Source organism: Pseudophryne corroboree, chromosome 7 (assembly GCF_028390025.1).
Source record: "Pseudophryne corroboree isolate aPseCor3 chromosome 7, aPseCor3.hap2, whole genome shotgun sequence".
NCBI lineage: Eukaryota > Metazoa > Chordata > Amphibia > Anura > Myobatrachidae > Pseudophryne > Pseudophryne corroboree.
The window spans coordinates 135,281,394-135,300,563 of NC_086450.1; the positions used below are offsets into that span (position 1 = coordinate 135,281,394).

A 19,170-nucleotide genomic window follows, 5' to 3' on the forward strand; every position below is an offset into this window, starting at 1 on the left:
AATCAAGGAGGGGGCCTGAGAGACTAGAGCGAGATCTCTGGATCCCTATTCCAATTTTGCTCTAGTACAGAGAGTTGCACTCTTCTGCTCCTATACACTATACAGTAGGAGCATTTACCCCTACTGCCCCCTGCAGTCCAATGACACATTGCCTCACTTGTCTCTGCTTTTTCTGGGTTTGGTTATGCTCAATAAACTGCAAAGAGAAAACAGCTACTGGGAGTACCAACAGAAGTATCAACAGAGGCAGGGAGCATCAAGACAGACAGTACATCTGGTTTTCTTTTATTTTTATAAAATTGGCTGTAAACTAGGGCAAACCTATTCATGCTAAGCGGGAGATGTATCAAAGCGTGGAAAGAGATAAAGTGAAGAGCGATAAACTACCAACCAGTCACCTCCTAACTGCCATGTTACAGGCTGTGGTTTAAAAATGACAGTTAAGCTGGGCATACATGGTCAGACTGACAGACGTTTTGGGATGATGTACTAAGACTTGGTGAGTGATAAAGTGGTGTGAGATAAAGTACCAACCAATGAGCTCTGGCCTGTCCGTTTCCAAACAGAATCTAGGGTATCACACAATAATTTCCAGCATATTCCACATATAAATAGTTATTTACGTGTTGCAAGTCAGTAAAGTCCTGTACATAAGCTTTAAAATTGCATGTGTGTCTATAATTGTAGTGGGGTCTCTTCCTGTAACTACACTGATTCATCTTTACTCATTTAAAGGGCTTGCAATGGTGTCTCCTCAAAGATGAAGAAATAGTTCCACGCATCCGAGCTATGGAGGGGCGCAGAGGGCGGCCACCAAATCCAGAGAGGCAGCTCGCTAGACAGGAGTCAAGGATGAAACGGCGAAAAGGACGCCCTCCAAACGTGGGAACCTCTGACTTTGTTGTCAACGACAATGCCAAGCTGTTACGGAAGCTTCAGGCACAAGGTACATTTTCTTAAGTCCTATGACTTTGCAGGTTAATGACAAGAGTAGCAGTTGTGTGTATTATTTGCTAGTGTTTCCCTTATACCTCTGCCCCATATACCAAAAGAGATGCTTGAGGATGGTGGGGTGAACAAAGACCAAGTACCATTTGAAAACTACAGTGTTGGTTTTGTGGCTCTCTCTTTATTGCCATCCCATTAATCACTGACCCATTCATATCACCAAGGAGTTCCTTAAGGTAAACTGTAATCATAATCATGTCTGTATTCTTTACACACCAGCTATTACTATTATTATTATCCTTTATTTATATGGCGCCATAAGGGATCCGCAGCACCCATTACACAGTACATAATAAAATGAGCAAACAAGAAAACAGCACTTACAGTACAGGACAATATAGGAGAGGTATAGAAAACCCGGGGTTAGGTGCCATCAAAGGGAGTATGGAGTATAAGTGTAAGGAAGAAAGGTACATGAGGAAAGAAGGCCCTGCTCCTACCAGCTTACAGTCTAAAAGATAACAACAGGTAGAGTATCACTTTCTGTTGTGGCCATACAGTTTGTGGTGACATGACTATATTACACTATGTTTATTTCCTTTCATATTGCTCTGCCTCAATAAAAATCTACCCAAGAGCAATCTGTGATCTCTTAGGTGAGACAGCTGTAGGTAAGCAGACAGCTGTGTAAAGGTGGGTACACACTGGAAAGATATATCTGCAGATCAATTGATCTGCAGATATATCTATGGACGGATCGGGCAGTGTGTTGAGCATACACACTGCCCGATTCGTCGGGGACTGACGTCATGAACTGGGGGCCCGCCCAGTTCAGCTGTCAATCACTGCCGGCCGCCGCAGCATGTGTACGGGCGGTCGGCCGACCGCCGTACACACACAGCGACGCGCCAATATATCGGTAGATATATTGGCCGTCGGCTGTGCTGCGGGGCCGACGCGATACGTCTGTGAACGACTGAGTTCACAGACGTATAGGCCATACACACTGGCCGACGGACCCGCGATATATCGGCCGTTCAAGAGAACGGCCGATATATCGGCCAGTGTGTACGTGCCTTAATAGGAGCTGCACTTTACAGGCTACAGGAGACCCATACTTTTATAATGAAATACTTTTTACCGTTCATCCTAAAGCTTGGTTGTTTACTAATTTCTACCTGTGGTCTGTGCGGTGTGTGGGCTTAATTTATAGTAAGAAATGTATTCTGTAAGGCCAGAATCCATAAAAACACAATACATGACAGCGGGGCTCAATGTATTATTCATACATGTAGTATATCTCTTCTGTGTCTATCATAGGTGTTGGGACAGGGGGGGCAAGGGGGTGACTCGCAAGCTCCAGTCCAGTACTGGGTCACAGGGCACAGTGTGGCCGCTGTCTAAGCTTACAATAAGCAGTGTCAGGATGGAGATACTTCCCTTTCTGGTTACTGCACCTCCCCCCTACCCCCCACAGCCCTTCTTTAGCCCACTATCAGGGCCCACCTCTGTCCTGCATCCAGCTCCAGCCCCTACTGTGTGTGGCTATTAATTGTGGGCTGGCCCCTCCTCTGGGACCAGCCTTGCACCCTTCTCCCTTCCCACTTCATATGTTCCTCTTCTCTTCCCCCTCAGCTCCCCCTTCGTCCTTTCTCTCCCTCCTACCAGATAGATAGATAAAAGCAGATATAGATGTACATACATATATCTGTCAGGTAGGTGGTGTGGTGGGTAAATCCAGCTGCCCCTGAGGGGGTGACATTCGGCAATTTAGGGGCGCTAAAATAAAATTGTATCTTGCCCCACCCAACATAAAAATCTTAGTGTCTATATATAGTATGCTTTTTGTATATTACATGGTTACAATTTAATAAGCAATAAGCATTCTAAATATAGACGCAGAGGGTCCGATTTAAGAGTTTTGATTATTGATCTAGCGATTTTTATTAACTCTGTAGAATTGTGTGTGTGTGTATATGTATATATATATATATGTATATATCTCGACATTTTACAAAAAACGCTTCTATTGCTGAACTGACATTCATCGGCTTTAGTGCCATCATATGGTTCACCAGTGATAGAGGAACTATAAGTCCCAGCAATGGACATGCTGGAATGATGTGTGGTGTAACACCAGCTGGTGATCTGTGACTGCCTTTCTGGTTTATCTTGATAAGATCAACTTTGCATGTATCTTCAATAGAGAAGGCATTCGTTGTTGTGTTCTGGTACCTCCACCAGGGCCATCTTAACGTATGGGCACACTGGTCAGCTGCCCAGGGCCCCACAATGAGAGTGGCCAGGAAGCATTCTCTACATGCCACCCAGCCTGCAGCCAGACAGTGAGTGGCTGTCAGCATGCTGATTGGTGGATGTCTGGAGCTACAGTATCACAGTGCTGACAGCTATTCCCTGTCTGGAAGCATGTGGAGAGAAGGCGTGGAACGCAGGAGGGGTAATCACTTCTAAAAAATGCATTTCAGTGAATGGGTGGGAAGGGGCCCGGTGCATTGCTTTGCTCAGAGTGGGTCATTCCGAGTTGATCGCTCGCTAGCTAGTTTTAGCAGCCGTGCAAACGCTATGCCGCCGCCCACTGTGGAGTGTATTTTAGCTTAGCAGAAGTGCGAACGCTTGTGCAGCCGAGCTCTACAAAAAAAGTTTGTGCAGTTTCAGAGTAGCTCTGAACCTACTCAGCGCTTGCGATCACTTCAGCCAATTTGTGTCCGGATTTGACGTCATACACCCGCCCAGCGAACGCCCAGCCACGCCTGCGTTTTTTCAGACACGCCTGCGTTTTTGCAAACACTCCCTGAAAATGGTCAGTTGACACCCAGTAACGCCCCCTTCCTGTCAATCTTCTTGCGGCCGTCAGTGCGAAGAAAAACTAGCTAGAACAGCTAGAACCTGAGCACAGCCACAAAGGGCTTTGTACCTGTACGTCGCTCATGCGCATTGAGGCCCATACACATGCGCATAAATGCCGTTTTTTCACCTGATCGCTGCGCTGCGAAAATCGGCAGCGAGCGATCAACTCGGAATGACCCCCAGAGCCTATAAAGCTGTCAAGATGGCTCTGATCTCCACGCTGTTCTTAATCCAAAAACATTGATGTCACATGGGCCCTGGCTGCGTGCATTTATTACAGTGTAGATCGTACACACTAGAAAGTAACATTTATGTCAGATCTACATCAATGATAATTGCAGGCAATAAGATGCATATGAACATAGGTAATGGAGAGATGTAACATAAAATATCAGTGTTATTAAAAAATTTGTAAAACAAAAGTGTGTTTAACCATTTTGCTATTCTCTGTAAAGTTGGTACTGTGTACTACATGTAACAAGACTGAATTTAATCGTCCTCTCTTTTTCTTTGGTTACAGAAATTGCCAGACAGGCCGCACAAATCAAACTCCTGCGGAAGCTTCAAAAACAAGAGCAGGTCCGGGCAGCGAAAGAGGCGAAGAAACAGCAAGGTACGGAAGCTTCGCCTGTCTAGCGCTACATTATTCCCAGCAGCAATCTGTGTGTTATATCTTCTCATTGTTCTGTTCTAGCCATCATGGCAGCAGAGGAGAAACGGAAGCAGAAGGAGCAAATAAGGATGATGAAGCAACAGGTAACGTTTCTCCTTTCTGATATACAGATGTGTCTTCTTACATCCTTGCTGCAGTCACGCTAAACAGCCCTTGAAGTCGCCATGCCGTGGCAGGACTCGGTAACTCTGAGTGCCTTTTTTACATTTTTGAACTGAAATTGCATCTTAGATGCAAAGTAATGTTATAGGGTGCACAAGCAGCTTCTGCTGATTAAAATGATATGTGGCATGCCTATATTCTGTGAGTAATTGCTGCTCTATCTGCATTCAAAATGACACGTTACAGTGTTTTCCACGAACATATCGTTTTGTATGCGAATACAGTCGCAGTCACCAACAGAATATAGGCATGCATCATATCATTTTAATCAGCAAAAGCTGCTTGTGCGTCCTAATGCATCACTTTGTGTCTAAGATTAATTTTCACTGAAAAAACGCAAATAAAGACGCTCTGTGCTACCAAGTCACACGGCACTCACACATCATGTGTAACGCGAGTTGTAGCGCACAGAGAAAAGATGTAAGAGGACATATCTGTAAGAAATTACATTTGTTAATTTGCTTGATCGTGTCATGGTGACATCTGACCATATAAATGGTTAGACATGTATCCCATCTCTATGCATGGGACCTTGCCTGTAGGAAGTGCTTAGCTCCTGGTATGTTCCTAAGCAAATATTTTATAATTGGTGAATAGTTTCAGATGATAAAACCAACTACAGATGCAGCAGGATATCTGGAAATATCAGTGATTGCCCTGAAATTGCCCCTCTTATAGCCCCAAACCAGGCACATATCAAAATCAAAATGAGTTTGGGTGAATATGTTATGTTAATAAATGTAGTCAGTATCTGCAATTGGACAGTGAGTTCGGGCCTCTTCCCACCACAGTGACAAGCCCTTATGTAATCTAACCATTCAGCCTGAACATCCATCAGCCAGATCTCTGCCCCGATGTGCCCACGTGTGGCCAAACTGCAAAGTGGTCCTGAAAGAAAAATCGGAATAGACTGTGTGTGGCCACAGGAAGTAAAAATGCCCATGGCCTCCCTTTTCCTGTAAGTGAATAAATGCTGTAGCCTCACCTCTATGAGTTTTTACTTGAGCCTCCTGCATATTCGGCATGAGTGTTCTAAAATTGCCGCCTGAGTTTCTCAGTATGAGCTGTTCCATATCCAACATAACCTCATGTCGTGAAAGTAACATGCCCTACGACCCAGCGAGTCAGTACAGTCTGACACCACTTCATGCCTGTAATTCCATAAATAAGTATGATGTTCCTGGTACAGTCAGTCCTCTCTGAGACTTTCCTTTCCTGAGTCTGCCGCCCAAGACTTACTGAGAGCCTAACCCTAATCACTAAGCCAAGTGCTGAGGGAGAGGTATCACTGAACTAGTGAGAGCTGGGTCAAGGGTATTTAACATTAACCCTTGTCTTGTACAGATGATGTGACTGTCCGTTTTAATCTCTTAGGATGACTGAGCTGCTCCTCATGGACAGATCCCTGCCACAACAGACCTGACAAAATAAAATAGAGACAACATAAGACAATAAGAGGGCACTTATGCTGTCGTAGATTATTCCAGTATAAGTATTGATAAATACTATGCGTACATCAAAAATTCTTTGTATTTAGCTTATCTGAATAGAAGTAGAAAATTCCATTCCTAACGTCAGAGGCCAATTTTCAGTTCTAATGGTGTGTTCCTGGTTCCTTAGATTGTCTCCAGCTCCCTCCAAGGGAAAAGTCAAATTCTAGAACCTTTGCATTAAAGCCACCCAAAAATTTGGCCCAAGTCAGTGGCGTCACTACAGGGGTGCAGGTAGTGCGGCCTCTTTGAGGTGGCACCTGCCCTGAGGTGAAACCAAAATGCAGTGACAGGTGCAGAGTGTTGCACTGAAACATTACGTGCAGCAGTCGGCTTCTGCCACAGTGTAGGATCTGGCACTGCAGACAGTCAGTCTTTGGGGGCAGCCCAGCATCTCCGGGATCCCCCGAAGTGATGAATATGGGAGTCGGGCCACAAGGTCACGCACCCTTCCCACAAGGTCACTCACCTTCTGTGAAGACACACACCTTTCTTTTTTTAGCAGGAGCGCCTATGGGGTATTTCACCCACGCCAGGTGTCAACAAGATTAGTGACACCTCTGGCCCATGGCCTTTCATTGTGTAGTATAATTCCAATTTCTGCTGCGGGGTACACTGGGCTCCACAAGTCTGGACAATGGGGTGTAGAGTAGGATCTTGATCCGAGGCACCAACAGGCTCAAAGCTTTGACTGTTACCAGAATGCACAGCGCCGCCTCCTATATCACCCCGCCTCCCAGCACAGGAGCTCAGTTTGTCAGTTGGTGCTGCAGTAAGCAGGCACTTAACAGAGGGGCTGCTCCAGGCAGCCCTGAGAAAAGCTTTTTATGAGGTAAAAAGCGGTGGTAAATGTTTTGTGACATTCACTGCTGCAGCTCCAGCTCTCCACAGCGGCGCTGTACGCTCCCGAGCCCTGGTTGCCGGGTAACTACAGCGGAGGCTCCGGTTTACTTCACGTTAGGCACACACGGCTGGGGCTCTCCAGGATCGCGTGGCCGCGCTTCGAGAGGTGGTAAGTGGGTCCCGCTCGCGGGACCCGGTCTTTATCGCAATCCGGCGCGGTCAGTGGGAGGCGGGCCGCGCGCGCTGGTGGTGGACACTGTGGCAGTACAGGCGATCCCACTAGATCACCAGGGCATGGGCGCAGGTCAGATTTTCTCTTAAAACCGATTTTAATATCGCCCACAGTACCCGGTGGTTTTGCCAGCAAGGGGGATAAGGCTTAGACCTGAAGCCCCTCCCCCAGCCCCAGGGTGCCATTTTTAGCAAGTGTTCCCGCCCTGGAGCTGCATCTCTGTCTTTCCTCACTCCATGTCAGTGTCTGCGGCGCCATTACTCCTCAGCTCACTGTTCCTGGGACTGCTTGGGCAAACCCTCCTATGTAAAGCCGCCTGGTTGTCAGCGCTGTGCATTTACATGACACTTAAGTATTCTACCTGCCTTTTTAGTTAGTGTTAGTTAAGAAAGAGTGCATTTAGTCAGGGGTTTATAATACAATTACCCTGTGATATACATCCAGTTTCTTACTGTGTAGTGTTATATCTATTGACTATATAGCTGTGTAAGCTAGTCCAGTGCAGTATTATTGTCTGTAATAACCTCTGCATTGTACAAACTGTGACTATTTGTGTGTGCATTGATAGCTGTGTGGTGTCCATCTCGTGTCTTTCACTCAACTTGCTATCCCTATATTCTATAACCTGAGGGGGCTTGGTGCGTCAGGTGTTATTTAATATAGGATTTTCACAAAGATATACCGTATTACGTATTTTTCTCTGTGATTTAGTCACCATATCTCTCCTTTATCTCTGCTGGTGCTGACTACACTGCGCAGGGGTTTGGGTTTAGGGATATAGTGCTGCTAATAATTGTACTGTGTTACCTCATACTGCAAGTTATATCGTGTCTGCTTCTGAGGGTAACGGTTCTGGGGCGGAACACACTGCTGGTGTTGCTGAAGCCACAGGCACATATGGGGAGAATATAGCAGCTGTGGGCTCTGGTTCTGGGGGCTGTGGCAACGGAGGCACATACTGACCCTCCGTGGGCCGCTTTTTCCACGCTTCTGCATACGCTAGTTCATAAACTAACACCCCCTATGGGACCCCCAATGCCGGTACAACCGTATGTGGTCCCTGCAGCTAACCCGCCGTGGACGGACGATTTATCTGCTCAATTAAAGAAGTTGAACCAGTCCCTGACTACTAAAAAGTCTGACCAACGCTCGCCTAAGTCCAAGAGGTCCTCTGAGCGAGCGCTCGTCTCCTCACGATCCACTGCTGTCACTGACACCTCGTCTGATGAAGACAGCACATACACTGACCCCACAGGTTCTGACTCAGATACGGCTGATGGGGAGGGTAGTTCACATGTGGATGTTCCTGATCTTTTGGAGGCTATGTTTATTCTGCAGATTACGGATGATCCCGAGCCATCCGTTCCTACTAAGAAACCAGATAGGTTCAAGCGTCAGAGGGTGATTAAACAAGTTTTACCTCACTCTGACCACCTAGTGTATACACGTCAGGAACCCTGGCAAAGCCCGGGTACGAAGTTTGTGCCTTAAAAGAAGATGCTGGCTCAATCCCCTTGCGCCTGAGCTGTCTAAGAATTGGGAAACGCCTCCTCCAGTAGACTCACATGTGGCTAGGATGGTGGTTTCCTCAGCTCTACCTGTCACTACCGTCACGTCTCTAAAAGAGCCTACGGATAAATGTGTCGAGGGTTGTCTAAAAGCGATTTTCTCTATCGTCCTAGTGGATGCTGGGGTTCCTGAAAGGACCATGGGGAATAGCGGCTCCGCAGGAGACAGGGCACAAAAAGTAAAGCTTTAGGATCAGGTGGTGTGCACTGGCTCCTCCCCCTATGACCCTCCTCCAAGCCTCAGTTAGATTTTTGTGCCCGGCCGAGAAGGGTGCAATCTAGGTGGCTCTCCTAAAGAGCTGCTTAGAAAAGTTTAGCTTAGGTTTTTTATTTTACAGTGAGTCTGCTGGCAACAGGATCACTGCAACGAGGGACTTAGGGGAGAAGAAGTGAACTCACCTGCGTGCAGGATGGATTGGCTTCTTTGGCTACTGGACATTAGCTCCAGAGGGACGATCACAGGTACAGCCTGGATGGTCACCGGAGCCTCGCCGCCGGCCCCCTTGCAGATGCTGAAACAAGAAGAAGGTCCAGAATCGGCGGCATGAAGACTCCTCAGTCTTCTTAAGGTAGCGCACAGCACTGCAGCTGTGCGCCATTTCCTCTCAGCACACTTCACACGGCAGTCACTGAGGGTGCAGGGCGCTGGAAGGGGGGCGCCCTGGGAGGCAATGAAAACCTATTTTTGGCTAAAAATACCTCACATATAGCCTCCGGGGGCTATATGGAGATATTTAACCCCTGCCAGAATCCGTTAAGAGCGGGAGACGAGGCCGCCGAAAAAGGGGCGGGGCCTATCTCCTCAGCACACAGCGCCATTTTCCCTCACAGAAAGGCTGGAGGGAAGGCTCCCAGGCTCTCCCCTGCACTGCACTACAGAAACAGGGTTAAAACAGAGAGGGGGGGCACTAATTTGGCGTTAGAAATATATAAAAAAGATGCTATAAGGGAAAACACTTATATAAGGTTGTCCCTATATAATTATAGCGTTTTTGGTGTGTGCTGGCAAACTCTCCCTCTGTCTCTCCAAAGGGCTAGTAGGTCCTGTCCTCTATCAGAGCATTCCCTGTGTGTGTGCTGTGTGTCGGTACGTGTGTGTCGACATGTATGAGGACGATGTTGGTGAGGAGGCGGAGCAATTGCCTGTAATGGTGATGTCACTCTCTAGGGAGTCGACACCGGAATGGATGGCTTATTTAGGGAATTACGTGATAATGTCAACACGCGGCAAGGTCGGTTGACGACATGAGACGGCCGACAAACAATTAGTACCGGTCCAGACGTCTCAAAAACACCGTCAGGGGTTTTAAAACGCCCGTTTACTTTAGTCGGTCGACACAGACACAGACAGGGACACTGAATCCAGTGTCGACGGTGAATAAACAAACGTATTCCTTATTAGGGCCACACGTTAAGGGCAATGAAGGAGGTGTTACGTATTTCTGATACTACAAGTACCACAAAAGAGGGTATTATGTGGGATGTGAAAAAACTACCGTAGTTTTTCCTGAATCAGATAAATTAAATGAAGTGTGTGATGATGCGTGGGTTCCCCCCGATAGAAAATATGGGCGGTATACCCTTTCCCGCCAGAAGTTAGGGCGCGTTGGGAAACACCCCTTAGGGTGGATAAGGCGCTCACACGCTTATCAGAACAAGTGGCGGTACCGTCTATAGATAGGGCCGTCCTCAAGGAGCCAGCTGACAGGAGGCTGGAAAATATCATAAAAAGTATATACACACATACTGGTGTTATACTGCGACCAGCGATCGCCTCAGCCTGGATGTGCAGAGCTGGGGTGGCTTGGTCGGATTCCCTGACTAAAAATATTGATACCCTTGACAGGGACAGTATTTTATTGACTATAGAGCATTTAAAGGATGCATTTCTATATATGCGAGATGCACAGAGGGATATTTGCACTCTGGCATCAAGAGTAAGTGCGATGTCCATATCTGCCAGAAGATGTTTATGGACACGACAGTGGTCAGGTGATGCAGATTCCAAACGGCACAAAGGTGTATTGCCGTATAAAGGAAGAGGAGTTATTTGGGGTCGGTCCATCGGACCTGGTGGCCAGGGCAACTGCTGGAAAATCCACCGTTTTTTACCCTAAGTCACATCTCTGCAGAAAAAGACACCGTCTTTTCAGCTTCAGTCCTTTCGTCCCTATAAGAGTCATATCTGCCCAGGGATAGAGGAAAGGGAAGAAGACTGCAGCAGGCAGCCCATTCCCAGGAACAGAAGCGTTCCACCGCTTCTGACAAGCTCTCAGCATGACGCTGAGACCGTACAGGACCCCTGGATCCTACAAGTAGTATCCCAGGGGTACAGATTGGAATGTCGAGACGTTTCCCCTGCGCAGGCTCCTGAAGTCTGCTTTACCAAGGTCTCCCTCCGACAAGGAGGCAGTATGGGAAACAATTCACGAGCTGTATTCCCAGCAGGTGATAATTAAATTACCCCTCCTACAACAAGAAAAGGGGTATTATTCCACACTATATTGTGGTACTGAAGCCAGAAGGCTAGGTGAGACCTATTCTAAATCTAAAAAAATTTGAACACTTACAAAGGTTCAAATCAAGATGGAGTCACTCAGAGCAGTGATAACGAACCGGGAAGAAGGGGACTATATGGTGTCCCGAGACATCAGGGATGCTTACCTCCATGTCCCAAATTTGCCCTTATCACTAAGGATACCTCAGGTTCGTGGTACAGAACTGTCACTATCAGTTTCAGACGCTGCCGTTTTGGATTGTCCACGGCACCCCGGGTCTTTACCAAGGTAATGGCCGAAATGATGGTTCTTCTTCGAAGAAAAGGCGTCTTAATTATCCCTTACTTGGACGATCTCCTGATAAGGGCAAAGTCCAGGGAACAGTTGGAGGTCGGAGTAGCACTATCTCGGATACTGTTACAACAGCAGGGGTGGATTCTAAATATTCCAAAATCGCAGCTGATCCCGACAACAAGTCTCCTGTGCTTAGGGATGATTCTGGACACAGTCCAGAAAAAGGTGTTTCTCCCGGAAGAGAAAGCCAGGGAGTTATCCGAGCTAGTCAGGAACCTCCTAAAATCAGTGCATCATTGCACAAGGGCCATGGTAAAAAAAAAAAATGGTGACTTCCTTCGAAGCAATTCCAGTCGGCAGATTTCATGCAAGAACTTTTCAGTGGGATCTGCTGGACAAATGGTCCGGATCGCATCTTCAGATGCATCAGCGGATAACCCTATATCCAAGGACAAGGGTGTCTCTCCTGTGGTGGTTACAGAGTGCTCATCTTCTAGAGGGCCGCAGATTCGGCATTCAGTTTTGGATGTTGGTGACCACGGAGGCCAGCCCGAGAGGCTGGGGAGCAGTCACACAAGGAAAAAATTTCCAGGGAGTGTGATCAAGTCTGGAGACTTTTCTCCACATAAATATAGCTAAGGGTAAATTTATAATGCTCTAAGCTTAGCAAGACCTCTGCTTCAAGGTCAGCCGGTATTGATCCAGTGGGATAAAACATCACGGCAGTCGCCCACGTAAATAGACAGGGCGGCACAAGAAGCAGGAGGGCAGTGGCAAAAACTGCAAGGACTTTTCGCTGGGCGGAAAATCATGTGATAGCACTGTCAGCAGTGTTTCATTCCGGGAATGGAAACTGGGAAGCAGACTTCCTCAGTAGGCACGACCTCCACCCGGCAGAGTGGGAACTTCATGGGGAAGTTTTCCACATGATTGTAAACCGTTGGGAATTACCAAAGGTGGACATGATGGCGTCCCGTCTGAACAAAAAACGGGACAGGTATTGCGCCAGGTTAAGAGACCCTCAGGCAATAGCTGTGGACGTTCTGGTAACACCGTGGGTGTACCAGTCGGTGTATGTGTTCCATCCTCTGCTTGTCATACCTAAGGTACTGAGAATTATAAGACGTAGAGGAGTAAGAACTATACTCATGGCTCCGGATTGGCCAAGAAGGACTTGGTACCCGGAACTTCAAGAGATGCTCACAGAGGACTTATGGCCTCTGCCGCTAAGAAGGGACTTGTTTCAGCAAGTACCATGTCTGTTCCAAGACTTACCGCAGCTGCGTTTGACGGCATGGCGGTGGAACGCCGGATCCTAAGGGAAAAGGCATTCAGGAAGAGGTCATTCCTACCCTGGTCAAAGCCAGAAAGGAGGTGACCGCACAACATTATCACCACATGTGGCGAAAATATGTTGCGTGGTGTGAGGCCAGGAAGGCCCCACGAAGAAATTTCAACTCGGTCGATTCCTGCATTTCCTGCAAACAGGAGTGTCTATGGGCCTCAAATTGGGGTCCATTAAGGTTCAAATTTCGGCCCTGTCGATTTTTCTTCCAGAAAGAATTGGCTTCAGTTCCTGAAGTCCAGAAGTTTGTCAAGGGAGTATTGCATATACAACCCCCTTTTGTGCCTCCAGTGGCACTGTGGGATCTCAACGTAGTTCTGGGATTCCTCAAAACACATTGGTTTAAAACCAGTCAAATCTGTGGATTTGAAGCATCTCACATGAAAAGTGAACATGCTCTTGGACCTGGCCTGGACCAGGCGAGTGTCAAATTGGTGGTTTTTTTCTCAAAAAAGCCCATATCTGTTTGTCCATTCGGACAGGGCAGAGCTGCGGACTCGTCCCCAGTTCTCTCCCTAAGGTGGTGTCAGTGTTTCACCTGAACCAGCTTATTGTGGTGTCTTGCGCCTACTAGGGACTTGGAGGACTCCAAGTTGCTAGATGTGGTCAGGGCCCTGAAAATATAGGTTCCAGGACGGCTGGAGTCAGGAAAACTGACTTGCTGTTATCCTGTATGCACCCAACAAACTGGGTGCTCTTGCTTCTAAGCAGACTTTTGCTAGTTGGATGTGTAATACAATTCAGCTTGCACATTCTGTGGCAGGCCTGCCACAGCCAAAATATGTAAATGCCCATTCCACAAGGAAGGTGGGCTCATCTTGGGCGGCTGCCCGAGGGGTCTCGGCTTTACAACTTTGCCGAGCGGCTATTTAGTCAGGGGCAAACACGTTTGTAAAATCCTACAAATTTGATAACCTGGCTAAGGAGGACCTGGAGTTCTCTCATTCGGTGCTGCAGAGTCATCCGCACTCTCCCGCCCGTTTGGGAGCTTTGGTATAATCCCCATGGTCCTTTCAGGAACCCCAGCATCCACTAGGACGATAGAGAAAATAAGAATTTACTTACCGATAATTCTATTTCTCGGAGTCCGTAGTGGATGCTGGGCGCCCATCCCAAGTGCGGATTATCTGCAATACTTGTACATAGTTACAAAAATCGGGTTATTATTGTTGTGAGCCATCTTTCAGAGGCTCCGCTGTTATCATACTGTTAACTGGGTTCAGATCACAGGTTGTACAGTGTGATTGGTGTGGCTGGTATGAGTCTTACCCGGGATTCATAAATCCTTCCTTATTGTGTACGCTCGTCCGGGCACAGTATCCTAACTGAGGCTTGGAGGATGGTCATAGGGGGAGGAGCCAGTGCACACCACCTGATCCTAAAGCTTTACTTTTTGTGCCCTGTCTCCTGCGGAGCCGCTATTCCCCATGGTCCTTTCAGGAACCCCAGCATCCACTACGGACTCCGAGAAATAGAATTATCGGTAAGTAAATTCTTATTTACACCCTCACGGGTGCTGCACAAAGGCCCACTATTGCAGCTACATGGGCGGCAGAGGCTATTGAAGCATGGGCCTTGGAGTTAGAAGCTGAAATCTCCTCTGGCCATGCTAGACAATGCTTATCATATATTGTCACAGCTTCTCGCTATATTAAAGAGGCGGCTTCTGATGCCGGTATCCTAGCAGCCAAGGCCTCTACTACGTCAGTCCTGGCTCGCAGGATATTGTGGCTGAGATCCTGGTCTGTGTATCTGGACTCTAGAAAAAGCCTGGAGGTACTCCCTTTCAAGGGGGATATTCTGTTTGGGGAGGACTTAAATAAGATAGTGGCTGACTTGGCTACTGCCAAAACTGCCTGTCTGCCTAATACAGCTCATTCTGTGTCGAAGGCCAAAGGCACGTCCTTTCGCCCCTTTCGTCCTTCAGGTAAAGCAAAAGGTCAGGCGTACCATAAGCAGGCCCGCACTTCCAAACCTGGTAAGCCGAAGCCCAAAAGAGCCTGGGCTGCCCGTCAGCCAGCAGCCAAGACCGATAAGCCTGCCGCATGACGGGGCAGGCCTCCCCCTGGGGGATCCCATGGTGGGGGGCCGGCTTCTAGGGTATACCCAGGAATGGTTGAAGACCACTTCAGATGCCTGGGTATGGGAAGTCGTCACTCGAGGTTACGCCATAGCCTTTAAAAACCGACCCCCTCATCGATTTTGCCAGACAGACGTCCCGTCGGACCAGACAAAGGCAAACACTCTGCATTCGGTGGTACAGACCCTCCTGGATACAGGAGTCGTAGTACAGGTGCCTCTTGCTCAGAGGGGCCGGAGGTACTATTCTCCGCTGTTTCTAGTCCCGAAACCGAATGGGTCCTCCCAGCCCATTCTCAACCTCAAGGCACTGAACAAGTTTGTGAAGGTTTCCAAGTTCCGTATGGAAACCCTTCGCTCTATAGTTCTGGCCTTGGAACCTGGGGACTACATGGTCTCCCTGGACATACAGGATGCTTACCTGCATATCCCTATAGCAGTGTCACATCAACAATACCTGAGGTTCGCTATTGGCAACCTCCATTACCAGTTTCGGGCGTTACCTTTTGGTTTAACAACGGCTCCGCGAGTCTTCACCAAAGTTATGGCGGTGATGACGGTGGTACTCCGCCGTAAAGGGGTCAGGATACTGCCGTATCTGGACGACTTGTTGATCCGGGCAAATTCCCCAGATCTTCTCCTGCATCATCTGGATATGACGGCCCGGTTTCTACAAGCCCACGGGTGGCTCATCAACTGGAAGAAATCCTCCCTGGTCCCTGCTCAGAGCATGGTGCATCTGGGAGCGCTGTTGGACACTCACAACCAGAGGTTGTTCTTGTCTCAGGAGAAAGTCCTGAAACTTCAGGACAGGATTCGTTGCTTCCTTTCTCGTCCGCAAGTGTTGATACATTCGGCAGTGCAGGTGCTGGGCCTCATGGTGTCAGCATTCGACCTGGTGGAGTATGCTCAATTCCATTCTCGCCCCCTCCAGAAGCTAATTCTAGCCAAGTGGGACGGCCTGCCTCACCGGATCAGGTCTCAAATGATCTCTTTGACTCCGGAGGTCCGTCTGTCACTGCGCTGGTGGCTCCAGGACCAACAATTGTGCAGGGGCCGTCCCTTCTGGATATCCAACTGGGTCCTGTTGACGACAGATGCCAGTCTAAGAGGTTGGGGCGCAGTGCTGGAACAGCACTCCTTGCAGGGTCGGTGGGCCAAGGAGGAATCTCTCCTCTCGATCAACATTCTGGAATTGCGGGCAGTCTTCAATGCGTTGAACCTAGCCCAGCATTTGATTCTGAACCGTCCTGTTCAAGTACAGTCGGACAACGCCACCACAGTGGCTTACATAAATCATCAAAGCGGCACTCAAAGCCGTTTGGCAATGAAAGAAGCCTCACGGATTCTACGTTGGGCAGAACGCCATCTACCAGCAATATCGGCAGTATTCATTCCGAGAGTGCTGAATTGGGAAGCGGACTTTCTTAGTTGTCAGGACGTGCATGCTGGCGAGTGGGGCCTCCATCCAGAAGTGTTTCAACTCCTCGTGGAAAGGGGGGGTCTTCCAGATGTGGATCTGATGGCGTCTCGACACAATCACAAGGTTCCGGTCTTCGGAGCAAGGACAAGGGATCCTCAAGCAGCATTCGTGGATGCGCTGGCAGTGCCGTGGAGGTTTCGGCTGCCGTATGTGTTCCCTCCGGTGTCACTCCAGCCCAGGGTAATTCGGAAGTTCAAGCAAGAAAAAGGAAATCTGCTTCTCATAGCTCCGGCGTGGCCCAGACTGCACTGGTTTTCAGACCTGCAAGGCCTATCGTCAGAGCGTCCACTTCTACTTCCACAACGCCCAGACCTCCTCGTTCAGGGCCCCTGTGTCTACCAGGACCTAGCCCGGCTGTCTTTGACGGCGTGGCTCTTGAAGCTTCCGTCTTAAGAGCTAAGGTTTTTTTTGAAGAGGTCATTAAAACTATGTTGCGGGCCCGGAAACCGGCCTCTGCTCGGATTTACCATCTGGTCTGGCATTCCTACTTTGTTTGGTGCGCATCTAACCATATGACGCTTCCAAGTTTAGTACAGCCAAACTTTTGGCTTTTCTACAGCAGGGCCTAGATTAAGGCCCTCGTCTGGCCTCCCTCAAGGTTCATATTTCTGCCTTGTCGGTGTGGTTTCAGAGAAAAATTGCGACTTTACCTGATGTTCATACTTTCACTCAGGGTGTGTTGCGTATCCAACCTCCCTATGTCCCGCCTGTGGCTCCTTGGGACTTGTCGGTGGTTTTGGAGGCGTTGCAGGAGCCTCCATTTGAACCTCTTGGTTCAGCTGACCTTAAGTGGCTTTCCCTTAAGGTGGTGTTCTTGCTGGCTATTGCCTCTGCTAGAAGAGTGTCGGATTTGGGTGCCTTGTCTTGTATTTCCCCATATCTGATATTTCACCGTGATCGGGCGGTTCTTAGGACTGGTCCCGGATATTTACCTAAGGTGGTTTCTTCGTTCCACCTTAATCAGGAGATTGTGGTTCCAGCTTTTGTCTCTCCTGATTTGTCTCCCAAAGAGCGGTCTTTGGATGTGGTACGGGCTCTCCGTATCTATGTGAAGAGAACTCCTTCTATTCGAAAGTCTGATTCTCTCTTTGTTTTGTTTGTATTTCACAAACGTGGCTGGCCTGCTCACAAGCAGACCCTGGCCAGGTGGATTAGAATGGTGATTGCGCATGCTTATGTGAAGGCTGGTCTGTCAGCTCCTGTTCACATTACGGCCCATTCTACTCGGTCTGTTGGACCTTCTTGGGCGGCCCAGCGTGGTGCGACCCTTGATCAATTGTGCAAGGCGGCTACGTGGTCCTCCGGGAACACGTTCATAAGGTTCTATGCCTTCGATACTGCCGCTTCCCAGGATGCTTCCTTTGGACGCCGGGTTCTTGTGCCCGCTACAGTGCGTCCCCTCCCATAAGGAACTGCTTTAGGACATCCCCATTGTCCAGACTTGTGGAGCCCAGTGTACCCCGCAGCAGAAAACGAGTTTTATGGTAAGAACTTACCCTTGTTAAAACTCTTTCTGCGAGGTACACTGGGCTCCACAAGGCGCCCACCCTGACGCACTTACTGTAGCTTCTTTGGGTTGATATGGCATTAGCCGCTGACACTTCTCTTGTCGTGAGAGTGTGGTGTATGTGGCTACTAAACGCTGTCGTCTCTTTTCCTGCTACTGCATTGGGCTGGTTAACTAAACTGAGCTCCTGTGCTGGGAGGCGGGGTGATATAGGAGGCGGCGCTGTACATTCTGGGAACAGTCAAAGCTTTGAGCCTGTTGGTGCCTCGGATCAAGATCCTACTCTACACCCCATTGTCCAGACTTGTGGAGCCCAGTGTAGCTCGCAGAAAGAGTTTTAACAAGGGTAAGTTCTTACCATAAAACTCGTTTTAATACAAATATTAAAACATCTAAAATACTCTTACATTAAAATAACGTTTCTGGAGCATGTAACTGACCACCAGCCATGACAGATGTTACTGGAAAGTCCACTATAAGCTCCTGGTGGGCACGCGTGTTGTTTAGGGTCGTAGAGCTATAGTCACCCAATGCGTTTCATTATAAGTGACTCCTTCAGGGGGGTCAAAAAGTTTAATACTGCAAGCATTTATTCATGTAATTTACAAATATATTTTACAATATTTGTTTTATTTTAGGAAAAAATAAAGAGAACTGAGCAGATCCGAATGGAAAAAGAACTCCGTGCCCAACAAATTCTAGAGGTATAAGGAAACTGTGCATTGCTCCTGCCTGACATTCACGTCATAGTACAACTTGTTTATAAAGATTGCAAAGCTGCATTGTGATATCTGCTGCATGTGTGTATAGGGAACTTCTAAATAGCTGCTAAGTTCCAGAAACATAATTCTACATATTTCCCCTATTTACTACACGCAGCAGCAGATAAATGGTTGTATAACATCATTCATACAGCACATTTTCAAAGCAAAAAGAGTCGTGAATATATGTATAGCCGGAGATTGGTACATATATTATTTTCAGTGCAAATTCTACTTCTAAGTTTTCTTTACTTAGAAATATGTTATTTAAATACTCAGAAATATATGCATAGGTTTTTCTTCACAGCATTGAAATATTTGTGTATAACTTGCTAAAACATTGCTTGCCTATCCCAAATATATATTACTGGAATCTCTAGATACCAATGAATTATTGTACCTAGTGACCAATTGATGGA

General features: G+C 47.8%; 1 protein-coding gene across 3 annotated transcripts in view; it reads left to right on the top strand.

Annotated features, from left to right (window-relative positions):
• Nucleotides 1-735: 735 nt before the first annotated feature.
• The window catches only part of BAZ2B (bromodomain adjacent to zinc finger domain 2B), a 131,219-nt gene continuing 112,784 nt past the window's right edge, over nucleotides 736-19,170 (top strand). For 2 of the 3 annotated variants that reach the window (XM_063933673.1, XM_063933674.1), the window contains exons 1-4: nucleotides 736-946; nucleotides 4,337-4,429; nucleotides 4,511-4,572; nucleotides 18,629-18,694. In XM_063933673.1, coding sequence (XP_063789743.1) covers nucleotides 790-946; nucleotides 4,337-4,429; nucleotides 4,511-4,572; nucleotides 18,629-18,694 — 378 coding nt within the window. In that variant the 5' untranslated portion in view covers nucleotides 736-789. Of the gene's footprint in view, nucleotides 947-4,336; nucleotides 4,430-4,510; nucleotides 4,573-7,054; nucleotides 7,154-18,628; nucleotides 18,695-19,170 lie in introns of those variants that run through there. The other variant, XM_063933675.1, reaches the window with a different exon arrangement.